The following is a 15744-nucleotide window of genomic DNA, read 5'->3' as shown; positions in this document are numbered from 1 at the left end:
TTGGATATCTTCAGCGGTTCACAAAGCACCGGCTCCTTGGTCGTTTACAGCGAAGATGTTCTCCCCCTGAGCCGCTGTCTATTGGATCACTCAAAGGAATGGAAAATAACTGTCTGGTTCTGTTGCCAGATAAAAGCAGAAAACTGGAGCTTAAGGACAGGTGAATTAAAAAAAAACTGTCGGGACTAGGACATGTCAAGACAAACGGACGTATTTTCAACTATTTTCTTAAAAAATTATTAGTTTCATGCATGTTAGGATTTTTCATTAGTCATCATGGTATCTAAAACCTATAAGACCATCCCCAAAAAATTTTAGTACAAAGAAACCACGCATTAAATGACAGTGATGAAGACACACGCGCTTAATAATTCTGCACTTTGCATTTCTGAAGAATATTAGCGTAATTACAAAAAAGACCGGTTCATGTTTGAGATTGTTAGTACATCATCCTAGTGTGTAGCTCCATCCAAATTGTTTATATTTAGCGTTCCGAAACAAACATATATTATACATTAGTTACATCCGTATTTACACACAGTGAGCTGATAATGTCGATGGGCGTTGTGCGCACATTTGCCTCTCTCGTTTTACTACAAACAAAAGTACGAAATGAAAAAGTGGACGTAAAGGGCTGTCACTGCAACGCAACTGAAGTATTAAACGTCGTGTCAAGATGAGTTGTCAGTGGACTACAGGAGGCGAAAATTTGAAACACTGTTCGAGAAACAGCGGCATTTGTAAGCCACGCAAATAAGTTTCCGAGATGTACGGTTCCAGCTGCGACGAGACGCCCCATTTGGTTCATGGAGTGAGTATTTTACGTACTTTTCTCATCTCAATCGAAACATTCAGGAACTCTTCTCGGCACTTCAGTGTGCTGCAGCATTTCTGAAGTGAGACGCATATTTAGAATTATCAGTGTCCAAAAGTCGGAACATACTGCGTCCAGCCTAAGGCCGACACGTGACGGGTCATGACATCACCTAAAAATGGACATCTACCGGAAATCAGGATACATGGCAATACTATCACTTTCTCAATTAAAAACCAAATCGGACAATAGCTTCTGTGAAATCTCGTCGCTCTGCAGACTGAGAATTCTCACTTCCGCCTTCACCACAGTTCCAACAGCACCAAGGGGCACTATTTTATTAGTACATGCAGTTCAGAGTTAACTAGTTACTGATTTGTGTTCTGACAGCTGGGAGCCAATCGTGCAGCAGCAGGTACGTGCCGAGAGCCATTATGCTGGACCTGGAGCCTGGTACGATGGAAGCGGTACGCTGCGGGCCCTACGGACAGCTCTTCCGGCCTGACAACTTTGTGTACGGTCATGGCGGCGCCGGCAATAACTGGGCCAAAGGCCACTACACCGACGGCGCCGACCTCGTGGACTCGGTACTCGACGTGGTGCGTAAGGAGGCAGAGAGCTGTGACTGCATCCAGGGGTGAGTACACTCCATCACTACTACATTCTTTTTCTTGCAGGGACTACTCGTACTTTGGTCTTCATCAGTCATATCCATTCCTTGATTCGGCACGCCAAGACTTTCTCTCCTGTGCCAATCTCATCTCAGGGTAGCACTTGGACTCAGCGTTCTGTATTAGCTAGATATATTTCAGTCTGTCCATCGCCTAGAGCTCTTGCCTTATGTGGCTTATTCTAGCACTGTGGAAGTTACTCCCGTCGTCTTCATGCATGTCCCTTCTCACTGGTTTCTGCATATTACGCTCTTCGCAAAAATTCTGCAGAGGACCACCTCATACAACAATTTACAAAGTCGTACCGAGAGATGATCTTAGAAAATTCTCCTCCTGCGTAATATCGCTAAGCGGAACAAAGACATCAACTCACTCGTCGACCAGTCTGGTGTAACTTAAGCTTTGATTTTGTCGTTTTCTATTGCTACACACACTTCCATGCAACTGGAAAAAGAGCAGGTAACTCTCACATATAAGGTGGTCAGAAAGAGTCTGAACAGCTTTGTTAGGCTGTTGCACGGTAGGCTGCGCTGAGACATAACTGACAAAAGAGACACTTTGCGCCATTTACGGTTTACTTAGCATTAAAGATAGCCAATCAGGTAACTGCGCGAGCAAAATCAAGCAGCCGGCTTGGGACAGTGTCGCCAAACCCAACAAAAGCATCTTTCGCTCACGTTTTAACAAGTGATAATTCACGGACCCGCAGATGTGCGTTTCAGCATGTGCAATTGCGAGCATCTGCGCGCGCCACTATCTGACTAGCTAAAGTCAATGCCAGTTTAATCGGAAACAGCGCAACGTATCGATTTTTTTTCTTTACAATTATTTCTCAGCACAATCCACCCTGCAACACCCTTAAAAGCTTTCCAGACATTGACTATCCTGTATAAGAATAATAGGGTAATTTTGGATATAATCTGGTAGCTAAGGAGAAAGCTAGATAACAACGATCTTCATTTTTTTGGACGCCAAATTTATTTCAGTGAAAGATAGACACATAAAAAACTTAAGTTACATACCATACCATACGATACAATACCATAACCTCCCAGGGGGTCCACAAATCTTTTGTGGATACGTGCGTAGCGAGCACGGGACCCCGAGCTAATGTGGCTTTCCTTCCTTTCCGGGCTGCATACCTTCCCTTTCCGCATCCTTCCCCATCCCGCATCTTCGCCACTCCTCCCCTCACCTCTGGCTCTTTGCTTCCCTTTCTCCCTATCTGGGGGTAAGGTTTGTGCCTACGTCCGGAGACGGACGCTCGAAACTCTTCCAAATTCCTTGCTTTCTACACTTGCAAGTCTTTGTCCTTCCTCTGTCCTTTTCTTTTCCTTTCCTCTTCTCTTTGCCCTTTTCTCCGCTGCGGCGTTTGAGACCCCTCTTCTTTCCTTTCCCTTTCTCTGTTTTCCTCCCTGTGCGTGTCTGAAGGCCGACCCACGCACTTCAATGCGTAGCCGGTGACGGGGTAACGCGTAATTCCCCGCCCCGGGTAGAGAGGTAGGACACGTACGTACCCCCTGGTAACGGCCAGGCCCAGGGAGGGGTGACTACCCGAGCTGATACCTTCCGAAAGTGCCGATTGGTCCCTCCGTCCGTTTGTCGGGAGGTGTGACCTGAGGTGTGAACAATCACCTAAGGCGGGAGTGCCCTCAGTGAGGGCCCCCACAAGGGAGGAGCGCGCAATCGGAGACGCCGGTAAACATGGGGGATTCTTCTGCAATGGTTTCGTCACCTTCCACTATGTCTGCTCACAAACGTAAGTTCACTGAGTCTCAGCCACAGACAGTTCTTCCATCGTTGCCACAGTTCCTTGTTGTTTCTCGGTCTGACGAAGGTCACGACTTCTCCACGGTCAACCCTTTCATTATTCAGAAAGGTGTCGACGCAATTGCAGGTCCTGTAAAGTCTTGTTCCAGATTACGGAATGGCACCCTGTTGTTAGAAACAAACAGTGCCCTCCAGGCACAAAAATTGCTGCATACTTCTCTGCTCCACACCTTCCCTGTCCGGGTGGAACCGCACCATACCTTAAATTCCTCGCGTGGAGTCGTTTATACACGCTCCCTCGATGGATTGTCTGACGAAGAAATTCAGCACTACCTGTCTGACCAGGGCGTAACGGCTGTTCATAGAGTTATGAAAAGGGTTGACACGAACATCATTCCAACCCGCACTGTTTTCTTGACATTTGACAAAGTTCAACTCCCATCGAAAATCAAAGCGGGCTATGAGATAAGTTCCGTTCGCCCTTACGTCCCAAACCCTACACGTTGCTATCGGTGTCAACGGTTCAATCACACCAGCCAATCCTGTTCCAATCCGGCCAAATGTGTTACGTGTGGCAAGGGTGCCCATGAGGGTGCTTGTCCACCTCCATCCCCTCACTGCATCAACTGTATGGGTGACCACGCTGCTTCCTCTCGAGATTGCCCCGTTTTTAAGGACGAAAATCTCATCCAGGAAATAAGAGTGAAGGAAAAGGTGTCGACCTTTGCTGCTCGAAAATTATTCGCCAGTCGACAGCCCACCGTGCCTCAGGCAGGAAAATACAGCACTGTCCTTGCTTCTCCTCGGCCAACAAAGGAGGCGGCCACACAGACTTGCGACCTCACCTTTAGTGCCACGGTCGTCAGATCGGCCAGCGCAAAGATCGCCCGTTCAACCTCACCACTTTCGCCTGCCCACTCTATGGTTCACCCTTCGTCGGGTTCTGCTAAATCTCGAGCCCAAAAGTCAGACACAAAGTCTTCGAAAAACGAGCATACTCGTGAAGAGTTTTTACGTTCCGCAACTTCACAACCATCGGTTCCTCCTTCCTCTAAACATCATACTTCCAAGAAGGCTACAAAGAAACCCAGTTCCTCTCCTTCTCTGCCAAGGCGTGTCCCATCTACAGCACCACCTGGCGGAAATCGCCCTCGGCCGTCTTCTGTGTCGCCGAGGCGCACTGCTGGTGGCCGGTCAACCGGCCGATCGCTGGTGGCAGGAGCTATTCCTGACCAACCTATGGATCAGGATCTTCTGCCTTCGGCTGAATGCCACTCCATGCTGTCGGTCGCAAGCTCTGAGCAGTCGTTCACTTGACAGCACCCTTGGTCACATTCCTCCATTTTCTGTTCACCCTATGTCCATTATCCACTGGAATATCCGCGGCATTCGAGCCAATCGGGATGAATTGTCGGTCCTCTTACGATCCTACTCGCCGGTCATCTTCTGTGTTCAGGAAACAAAGCTGCGTCCCCATGACCGCTTTGTTCTCCCTCATTTTCAGTCCGTCCGATACGACCTCCCCTCTGTAGAAGGCACTCCAGCTCATGGAGGGCTCATGATTCTTCTCCATGATACTCTCCATTATCACCCAATCCCCTTAAACAGTTCCTTCCAAGCTGTCACCGTCCGTCTTTCCCTTTCTGGATACACGTTCTCTCTTTGTACTGTATACATTCCATCATCCACACCAATGGCACGAGCTGATCTCCTTCATCTTCTTGGTCAGCTTCCACCCCCCTATTTGCTGGTTGGGGACTTCAATGCCCACCACCCGCTTTGGGGATCTCCACATCCTTGTCCACGTGGCTCCCTATTGCTAGACGTCTTCCACCAAGCGGATCTAGTTTGCCTCAACACTGGGGTCCCCACATTTTTGTCTGCCTCCACGACAAATTTATCTCATTTGGACCTTGCGGTCGGTACTGTTCCGCTAGCTCGGTGCTTCGAATGGTTCGCCCTTGATGATACACACTCGAGTGACCACTTTCCATGTGTCCTTAGACTGCAGCCTCAACTGCCATATATGCGTCCGCGACGCTGGAAGTTTGCCCAAGCCGATTGGACACTTTTTTCGTCTCTAGCGACATTCGATGACCGTCGCTTTCCCAGCGTCGACGATGAGGTCACACATATTACCGACGTTTTTCTTACAGCTGCAGAACGTTCAATACCACGCACCTCCGAATTGCCCCGGCGCCCCCCAATTCCTTGGTGGAACGAGGCATGCCGTGACGCAATACGTGAGCGGCGACGTGCTCTTCGCATTTTCCGTCACCATCCTACTTTGGCCAACTGTATCCGCTATAAGCAGCTCCGTGCGCGATGCCGTCGCGTCATCCGCGATAGCAAGAAGGCAAGCTGGAAATTCTTTATTAGCTCATTTAACACCTTCACTCCCTCCTCAGAAGTTTGGAGTGGGCTTCGACGGTTCTCAGGCGCGCCTAGTTTCTCCCCGGTCTCTGGGCTCACTGTTCCTCATGATACATTAGTGGACCCCGTCGCAATTTCTAACTCATTGGTTCAGCACTTTGCTGAGATTTCGAGCTCTTCCAATTACCCGCCAGCACTTCTCCCGAAGAAACGTGCAGCGGAAGCGCGACCTCTTGCTTTCTCCTCTCCAATTCGCGAAAGCTATAATACTGTTTTCTCCATGCGGGAACTCCAACATGCACTCTCTTCTTCTCGCTCCTCCGCCCCAGGACCGGATGGTATCCACGTCCAAATGTTGCTGCATTTATCAACCCATAGTCTGCGTTACCTCCTTCGCCTTTATAATCGAATTTGGACCGACAGTACTTTTCCCCGACGATGGCGGGAAGCTGTCGTCGTTCCTATTCCGAAACCTGGAAAGGACAAACATCTCCCCTCTAGCTATCGCCCCATTTCTCTCACGAGTAGTGTCTGTAAGGTTTTGGAGCGTATGGTGAATTACCGTTTAGCTTGGTGGCTGGAATCCCGCAGTCTTTTAACACCAGCCCAATGCGGATTTCGGAAGCATCGTTCTGCAGTTGACCATCTTGTTGCTCTCTCCACTTCTATCATGAACAATTTTCTCCGGAAACGTCAAACGGTAGCAATATTTTTTGATCTGGAGAGAGCATACAATACCTATTGGAGGACAGGCATCCTCCGCACACTGTTCTCATGGGGCTTTCGAGGCCGGCTGCCCCTTTTTCTTCGCGAATTTATGGCAGAGCGCACTTTTAGGGTGCGGGTGAACACTACTCTCTCCCGTACTTTCTCCCAAGAAAACGGGGTACCCCCGGGATCCGTGCTGAGTGTTGTACTGTTTGCCATCGCCATAAATCCAATTATGGATTGTCTCCTTCCTGATGTCTCGGGCTCCCTCTTTGTGGACGATTTTGCGATCTACTACAGCTCTCAACGGACCAGCCTTCTTGCACGACGTCTTCAAGGATGTCTCGATAGTTAGGTGTAGGGAGTGCCTATGTTGTTGGCCACACCCCAAATCACTTTCGGCTTCCCGACCAGTGTTCGGTCTATACTGCGGAGCTTTACGCTGTTCTCCAGGCTGTCCACTACATCCGCCGCCATCAGCGGATACAGTACGTCATCTGCTCCGATTCTCTCAGCTCTCTCCTCAGTCTCCAAGCTCTTTACCCTGTGAACCCTCTGGTCCACCGGATTCAGGACTGTCTGCGCTTGCTCCACCTGGGGGGCGTCTCGGTGACGTTCCTCTGGCTCCCGGGACACGTTGGTATCTGCGGTAATGAGGCGGCCGATATTGCAGCCAAGGCTGCAGTCTCTTCTTCGGCCAGCTATTCCATCGATTCCCGTCGCCGATCTACGAAGCGTTTTATGTCGTCGTGTTGTTCATTTCTGGCACGCGCACTGGTCGACATTTCCCCAAAATAAATTGCGGGACGTAAAAACTCTTCATTGTGCTTGGACCTCTTCCTCCCGAACGCGTCGTCGGGAGGAGGTAATTTTAACTAGACTCCGGATAGGGCACTGTCTTTTTAGCCATCGACATCTTTCAAGCGGCGATCCTCCCCCAATCTGTCCCCACTGCTCTGTTGTGGACGGTAAGACACCTTTTAATTGAGTGCCCCTATTTTACTCCGTTACGCGCCCGTCTACAGCTGTCGCCTGATATATCGTCAATTTTAGCAGATGACACGCGGTCGGCCGATCGCGTTCTAGAGTTCATTCGTGCCAGTGAAATGACGTCAGTCATTTGAAGTTTTTTTTGGACAACCAACCCCCTTCTGTAGTGCATTTTTAGCCTTCCTTCTGCTTTTAGTTTCTCCAATTTTATGACTTTCGTTCCCATTGCTGCTGGTTTCTGTTTTCGGTTTTTTACTGCTTCCTAAGTCACAGACCGGGCGCTAATGACCGTAGCAGTTTTGCGCCCTAAAAAAACCAAAACAAACAAAAAAAATACCGTAAACTTTGTGATCAAAAGTATCCGGACACCTGGCTGAAAGTGACTTAAAAGTTCGTGGCTCCCTCCATCGGTAACGCTGGAATTCAATATGGTGTTGGCCCACCCTTGTCCTTGATAGCTTCCACTCTCGCACGCACACCTTCAATTAGGTGTTGGAAGGTTCCTTGGGGAATGGCAGCCAATTCTGCACGGAGTGCTGCACTGAGGGGAGGTATCAATGTCGGTCAGTGAGGCCTGGCACGAAGTCGGCGTCCAAAAACTCCCTAAGGTGTTACATAGGATTCAGGTCATGACTCTGCGCAGGGATGTTACGATCGTGTAACCACTTCGCCACAGGCCCTGGGATAAGAACATGTACTCGATCGTTTTGAAAGATGCAATCGTCATCCCCCAATTGCACTTCAACAGTGGGAAGCAAGAAGGTGCTTAAAACATCAATGTAGGCCTGTACTGTGATAGTGCCACGCAAAACTTGTGCAAGGCCCGTCCATGAAAAACACAACACCATCGCTTCCGATTTTTACTGTTGGCACTACACACGGTGGCAGATGACATTCACCAGGCATTCGCCATACCCACACTCCATCGGACACCACATTGTGTACCATGATTCGTCACTCTAAACAGCGTTTTTCCACTGTTCAAGCGTCCATTGTTTACAGTTCTTACACCAAGCGAGATGCCGTTTGGCACTGCCGTTTGGCACTGCCGTTTGGCACTGAGCAGCTGCTCGACCATGAAATCAGTTTCCACACCTACCGCCTAACTATAATAGTACTTACAGTCGATCCTGATGCAATTTGGAATTCCTATGTGATGGTCTGGATAGATGTCTGCGTATTTCACATTACGACCCTCTTAAACTGTCAGCGGTCTGTCAGTCAACAGACGAGGTTGACCTGTACGCTTTTGTGCTGTACGTGTCCCTTCACGTTTCCACTTCACTATCACATCGGAAGCAGTGGACCTAGAGATGCTTAGGAGTGTGGAAATCTTGCATACAGACGTATGACGCAAGTGACACTCAATCACCTGACCACGTTCGAAGACGATGAGTTCTGCAGAGTGCCCCATTCTGCTCTCTCACGATGTCTAATGACTATTGAGGTCGCTGATACGGAGTACCTGGCAGTAGGTGGCAGGACAGTGCACCTAATATGAAAAAGTATGTTTTTGAGGGTGTCAGGAGACTTGATGACGTAGTGTACTTTGGAGTAAAAGCACGTACTCTGTGGGGGCACAAATGATCAATGTTATGTTGTCCGTCTGAGGCATGCAACACACTGATACTCACGCCAGTCATCTTCAGTCCACCCTGTACATTCTTCATGGAACCCACTTCTAACACTTAGAACACTTTACCCAATTAACTGATTTTCTTGTTGACAATTTGAACTCCTTACAATGAAGGCAAGGCATTTCACTCTCAACTTAAGAGGTCCCAGACGAAGTGCATCACGCAGGTTCCATATTCCAGAAAGTGTGTTCAAACTACAGATTGACGAAGATCCGAGAATCAGGAATATGTTCTTACGTATGTGAGTGGCTCGAAGATTTAATTAATAGAACCTGGTATGTTTTCTTGGATGGGGAATGATCTCAGCCAAGGGTATCATCAGCAGTATATCCAATCTGCTTTTCAATTCCGGATCACATTAATATGTTTCTTGAAACGTCCACCGAATGTAATGCCCTTTCTGTACAAATTTTAGATCCATGAACTCTTAAAACGCTTACTAAACTTTTCTAGAGGAACAGAACAGGAATAGCTCATTTTGTTCAGCGTAATGTTAATGTACACAAGTACATATGAATTACATGAATATTATAAGTTGGGATAAGCACATAGGCTATCATTAACAACGTCTAAGTAACCTAGCTTGTAACACAGGTACGTGGAGTGGACACGCTTGGCTCAGTATGTTAGACTGTCTTTGTTCAATTGCCTTTGTTCATTGCCTAGTGTATTTCTTTTCTTTCATTATTACTCCCAAAATAGCACAGCAACGATGGCCAGATTCAGTGTCAGTGCTGAATGTCTTCAGCACTGTTTGCTTCGTGTATCAGTATGATACCCTTCTTTCAGTAAGCTTCTGTATGGTTAAAATGGTTCTGAGCACTATGGGACTTAACATCTGAGGTCATCAGTCCCCTAGAACTTAGAACTACTAAAAAACCTAACTAACCTAAGGACATCACACACACTCATGCCCGAGGCAGGATTCGAACCTGCGACCGTAGCGGTCGTGCTGTTCCAGACTGAAGCGCCTAGAACCGCTCGGCCGCACCGGCCGGCTAGCTTCTGTATGTTCGCAGTTGAGTGGAATATGCCTGAATACGACTCTTATTTTGGTTGTGTTGTAAGTTCCTCAGCTGTCCTTTATTTTCCGATTGTAGCTTTAATCACGTAAATCGTCCTTAAGCAAAGTTTTGGGCTTAATTCTCTCTCCAGCAGGAAAGGGCAGGTGACATCTTGGTCATGGTCAGGACAGGGAGCAATTGTGCTGTTCCAGCGATAACACGGGGAGACCATAGTGGGCCCAGTGTTCTTGCTACATGCAGTCGCGGCTGCTGCCTCTTAGTCCCCTCTGCTGCTGTGCATTTTGAGTTACTATCTCTCATGGATTTCTTCGCCTTCCTCATCCTCTTGCTACCCAACCTGCGTTACCTCCATAGACCTTGGCAGGCCCTCTTTAGTGGCTGAGCGTATCTAACACTTCATCGTTCCTCATGGATATTCTTGTCTAGCTTGATTCCATTGTTCCTACTTAAGTGTTTTTAGTCGTGCCCCTTCTAGTTTCTATTTCCGAAAAAACCTTACTGTGTACGGCTTGCCCGTCTCTAAACCAGGGTAGGCCGGCGTCGATCTGTGAAAGATTTGAAGGCAGAGTACAGTGCTGGCATAGGCACCAGTGTTTTGGAGCACACCGTTCAGCGCACAGTGTTGAACACGGTGTTCCGCAGCAGAGGACCCCTGTTTGTTCCCATGTTGAGCCAACAGCAGCTTCAATTGCGATTACAATGGGCACTGCGTCATCAAGATTGGACCGTGCTATTAAACCAGGTTGAAGACGAACGGTTGCTCGAAACATGTAGCACGCCACGTACTCAGGCCAGTGGGAGCTGCATTACGTTATGGTGCATATCCAAGTGACTTCAGTGGGACCTGCGGTAGTATTCCAAGGCACCATAACTGTCGATTACGTGAACATTATTAGGAACCACTTGTAACCCCTAAAGCTTGATGTCTGCCCCAACAGCGATGGCATCTTTCAGCTGGATAACTGTCAGTGTCACAAGACTAAAATCGTTCTTCAATGGTTTGAGAAGCGTGATAGCGAACTCACGCTGAAGTCTTGGCCATAAAGTTCGGTTTATCTGAACGCGATGAAACCCAACTGGAACGTTATCGGGCGCCAGCTTGCGCCCACAAACTAACCGCCTGTAGTGATTCTTCTGTTTCTCCCGGCGTATTTGTTGCTCGAACAGTCCACGGGTATACTGCCGGTTCATAGAGTCCGACGGGCACAATATTTCGGTAATTAGACATGTCGCCATCGTCAGGTGCGCTGACGTTAGAGCACCTGACGATGGCGATATGTCTGATCGCCGAAATATTGTACCCGTTGGACACTATGAACCGGCAGTATACCCCTTCGACTGTTCGAGCAAACCGCCTGTAAATTACGGGAAGTGTGTGGCCTGCTACGCATAGGTATCTGGTGCCACAAACTTCTGGAAACCTCAAGTATTTATCGAATCAATGGCACGCAAAATGACTGTTGAATTGCTTTCCAGAGGTGGACCAATACGCTTTTGCGTAGGTTGTCATAATGTTTTTGCCGGCCGCGGTGGCCGAGTGGTTCTAGACGCTTCAGTCCGGAACCGCGCTACTGCTACGGTCGTAGGTTCGAATCCTGCCTCGGGCAAGTATGTGTGAGATGTCCTTAGGTTAGTTAGGTTTAAGTAGTTCTAAGTCCAGGGGACTGATGACCTCAGATCTTAAGTTCCATAGTGCTCAGAGCCATTTGAATCATTTCATAATGTTTTGGCTCATCAGTGTATGTAGACCTACAGACAACATACTTTTCCCATGACACTTCGCTTGTTAAAGTTATCTAGCTGCCTTAAACGGTCTGCTGCTCCCAATTATTCCTCGTTTTTTCTCATATTCCCTTCAAAATACTGACGTTAACAAAGCTGTTGCTTTTGCTTTTGACGCTTCATTTCTCTATTTAACGTAAACTCTTCTGTCCAGAATTGGATGTTTGTTTTTATTGTCTGTAGTGCCGTCATTTACTAGTGCGGAGAAACCGAACGGGTCAATTGACAGGCCTTTCATCTGATAATTTAGAATGGCCATCATAAAAAGCTAGTATATTACCTACGCCTGGACTTAGAGTACACCAGTAACAGGAATTATTTGTCTGCTCGAAATTGTATAATTTATGTTCTTAATGTTAAAATAAAACGTAACTCGCAAAATTTATTTAGTGTCCTTCCAATCTAAGTTAACTGTACAGTAACGATGACACATTACAACAGGCTGTGAAATGAAATGTCGACAAGACAGTCTGTCAGACCTCGTCAGAAAGAGCTACTCACGATGGGGTACAAGGGAGAAAATAAATTCTGCCATAATGAAACACTGCTGATGAAAGTTTGTTATACTTCAGACTTGGTCATTTTTCTAACTTAAGCGTACGGTAGGTTGAAACAGACGTTTTGCCTTTGTTAAAAAAAAGCATTCAGTGACTGTAGAGTAAAAATTACGAATACATACATGTTACTGTCAAACAGTTAAGATACTTGTCCTTCCAAGTAATAGTATGTAAAAAAGGATTATGTACTCGCATAAAGATGTAGTCTGACCATACAGCGTGCTCTGAAAAGTTACTGGATGTCATTCTTTCAACAATTTGCAGCAAGCTTAAGACTAAAAATTACCAATAGCTTTGGCAGTTGTTGCGGGTTACAGATGCAGATTTATTTTGTTAATAAATAAGATTTTTCGTTAATGCTTTGCGTCCTTCACGCAAAAAAAGTGTTTCAGGTGGTAAGTTAGAGCAGTTAAAATGCTTAAATACAAGCAGACTTGTATTCACAATGAATAGATAATCGCCAAACATGACATTCGTTTGCTGCAGATAACGTATGGTGGCTGTACCTCGTTTAAACCGAAACATGAAAGGTTTCCAATTTTCTGGAACCAAGCATATAACTCCTTGGATTCAAATTATGAACTGACGTTCCTGTTAGACTTCATTTCTATTGGCCAGTATTGGCAAAGCGCAATAGGAGTGCACGTGAAATCATCTGGCAAGTGTGTGTGTGTGTGTGTGTGTGTGTGTGTGTGTGTGTGTCAGTTAACCAATATGACAGCACCGGTCTTCATTCACTCAAAAGTACGTAACAACTTCGTTCAGCTAATACACAGTTAGAGACCTCGGGCTCAGTCTCGAATGAAGTAGTGAAACTGGAAAGTGAAATGCCTCGTTTCTTTAATCGCGACCGGAAAACTGGTCACAACCACTTCCAGATCATAACGATGCAAGAAGTTAGGACGGCAATGGATTCTGACATACTCGTAATACTGTCGGAGCTCTGTGTGGCCTTTGGGGGAAATCTGTAATTTCAGAAAGCGCAAGCTGAACGTAAGAGGGTCGAAGACTGATGGAATAATGCAACATATTGCACATAAGGCACATAAGGCACATACGGCACATAAGGCACATACCTGTTACCGATAGACTACACTACAAGGATAATTCACCGGACACAGTAACAACGGTAAAATACGAAAGCAAAGGGACCTAAGGCGGAATGACCACATGGAACGTGTTTTAGGAAATGCGGATGCTGGCTGCGATTGGTTGGAAGAATTTCAAGGAACTGTAATTCATTCTCCAGATAAGTTACGTACAAAACACTTTTATGGTAGATCTTAGAGAACTATTAGTCAGTCTGGGAACTTTACCAAATAGGATTAAAGAAAGATCCATCGAAGAGAGGTACATGTCGTCAGATGTAAGTTCAGTAAGTGCGAGATTGTAGATTCGAAAAAGAGACAGGCAAGGTATTGTTTCCACCCAAAGAAATCGTGAAAAATGACCGTGATGGTGAAACAGAAATCATGGCCCATAGGAAAGCTTACAGTTATTTTTCACACGTACTAGTAGAGTGGTACAGGAAAGGGGGAAATAATCGTATCCTTAGGAACACACTTGACCTGCGAAGTATGGACGTAGACACGTAATGAGTGGATTGCACTTTTTGGACTTGAAGAATACTGAGGTTAGTACGATCCAGGCGCAGTCCGTGCCCCTTTAACGTAAAAATAAGATAACTCCAGTCCCAGAGAATCATGAGATGTCGACCGGCCCAAGGCGTCATTTCAATGCAACATGAAAATGTCACACCGATCTCCCAGCGGTTGTCTGTGTCCCAAATGCTGGAGTTATAGCTGAATAAAGTAGCTGCCAATTGGCCTGAAGAGGGTAGTTAGCCCACAAAGGAAAATAACGGCAACTGAACCCGATTCCTCCAGGTGAGAGAGATGTGCTACCTTCTCATATTCGTGAACATAACAAAAAACATGACGTAACTACCAGCATTAACTGTGTTGGACTCGTTTGTTGCAGATTCCAGCTGACTCACTCCTTGGGAGGTGGCACGGGGTCCGGCATGGGAACACTTCTCATCTTGATGATCAGGGAAGAATATCCAGATCGCATCATAAAAACATACTCGGTGCTGCCGTCGCCAAAGGTGAGTACCCAGCTCGTCTGCTCTGTCGGTCAGACCCTGGTTTCTCAATACCCTCTGAACTTTCAAGATATTAAGAACTGCTTATTACCCAAAATATGAAAATGCAATGTATTGGTTTACAAACACATCGCCTTTTAAGATCAGTCTGTGTTCGCCATATTTGCGGTATCGGCATAGCGTCTTTTAGTCTATAAAATGTCCCGAGTCTAGAGTTCGATCCCAGCCACTGCTTTCATGTGGAATAAGATCAACAATGGTGGTAAAATACTTTCGGCATAATTCACCCTCGTTCTGCGAACGTCCTTAACAAAGATCGCGCAGAGGACAGATTCCGGACAACTTTTGTCCTTGGGGTGAAAACTGCATCTAATAGGCGAAAGAATCACTCACGATCATCGCCCTGAGGATGCAGGAGCCAATGGAAAGCATGCATCAAAAACACACACTGTGAATCCACGGGACATGTGCCCAAGTAATTGAAGAGGGGCCAGGAAAACTCCATTCGCAAAAGATGATTCTCGAATAGACCTACATCCTGAACTCCGGGAAGGACTTCCAAAGGAGAGGTGACAACAAGAAAAAGATTGCATGACTATCGAAAGAGCAACACTCTAAGGGGTCGAAGCGTGGAGTGTCAGAAGTTAGAATGTGGCAGGGAAGCGAGTAAATCTGAAAAGGGAAATTCAAGGGTTAAATCTGGTAACTCCTTTCAAATTTTGATTTTGAAATCCTTATCAAAATAATCTCAATCGCTTTTACTCAGTTCATTAGTTTCAATGTACAAGGTAACAGTTACTGAACTATATGAAATAAAACGTCCTAACTTTTGAGCCGTTTGCGTTAGGACGTCCAAACTGCTCTGGTGCCCGCGGGGCATTACGTGAATTAGTATAGTTTGGTTTAGCGACGAAGCTGACTTTCATTTGGATGTATTCGTCAATAAGCAAAATTGGCGCATTTGGGTGTCTGACAATCCGCATTTCGCGATCGAGAAGTCTCTTCACCCTCAACGGGTGACAGTGTGGTGTGCAATGTCCACTCACGGAATAATCGGTGCGATATTCCTTGATGGCACGGTGCTACCAAATGGTATGTGAAGGTTTTGGAAGACTATTATCCGAAGTGACGCTGATTTCGACACGATGTGATTCATGCAAGACAGAGCTCGACACCATCGAAGCAGGAGTGTGTTTGATGTCCTGGAGGAGCACTTTGGGGACCGCATTCTGGCTCTGGGGTACCCAGAGGCCACTTGGATGGGCCTCGACTGACCACCATATTCTCCGGATCTGAAGACTGCGATTCCTTTC

At 46.7% G+C, this 15744-nt stretch overlaps 1 protein-coding gene across 1 annotated transcript in view; it reads left to right on the top strand.

The window, feature by feature from the left end:
* LOC126184079 (tubulin beta-3 chain-like) overlaps positions 1-15744 on the top strand; it is a 111928-nt gene that overhangs the window by 68143 nt on the left and 28041 nt on the right. Inside the window, exons 3-4 of the mRNA XM_049926439.1 lie at positions 1205-1451; positions 14308-14434. Coding sequence (XP_049782396.1) covers positions 1205-1451; positions 14308-14434 — 374 coding nt within the window. The remainder of the gene's footprint in view (positions 1-1204; positions 1452-14307; positions 14435-15744) is intronic.

The sequence above is a fragment of the Schistocerca cancellata genome, chromosome 4 (assembly GCF_023864275.1).
Source record: "Schistocerca cancellata isolate TAMUIC-IGC-003103 chromosome 4, iqSchCanc2.1, whole genome shotgun sequence".
NCBI classification, from domain to species: Eukaryota; Metazoa; Arthropoda; class Insecta; order Orthoptera; family Acrididae; genus Schistocerca; species Schistocerca cancellata.
The sequence above is the reverse complement of the archived record's forward strand: the minus strand, read 5'-3'. Positions and strand labels throughout refer to the sequence as shown.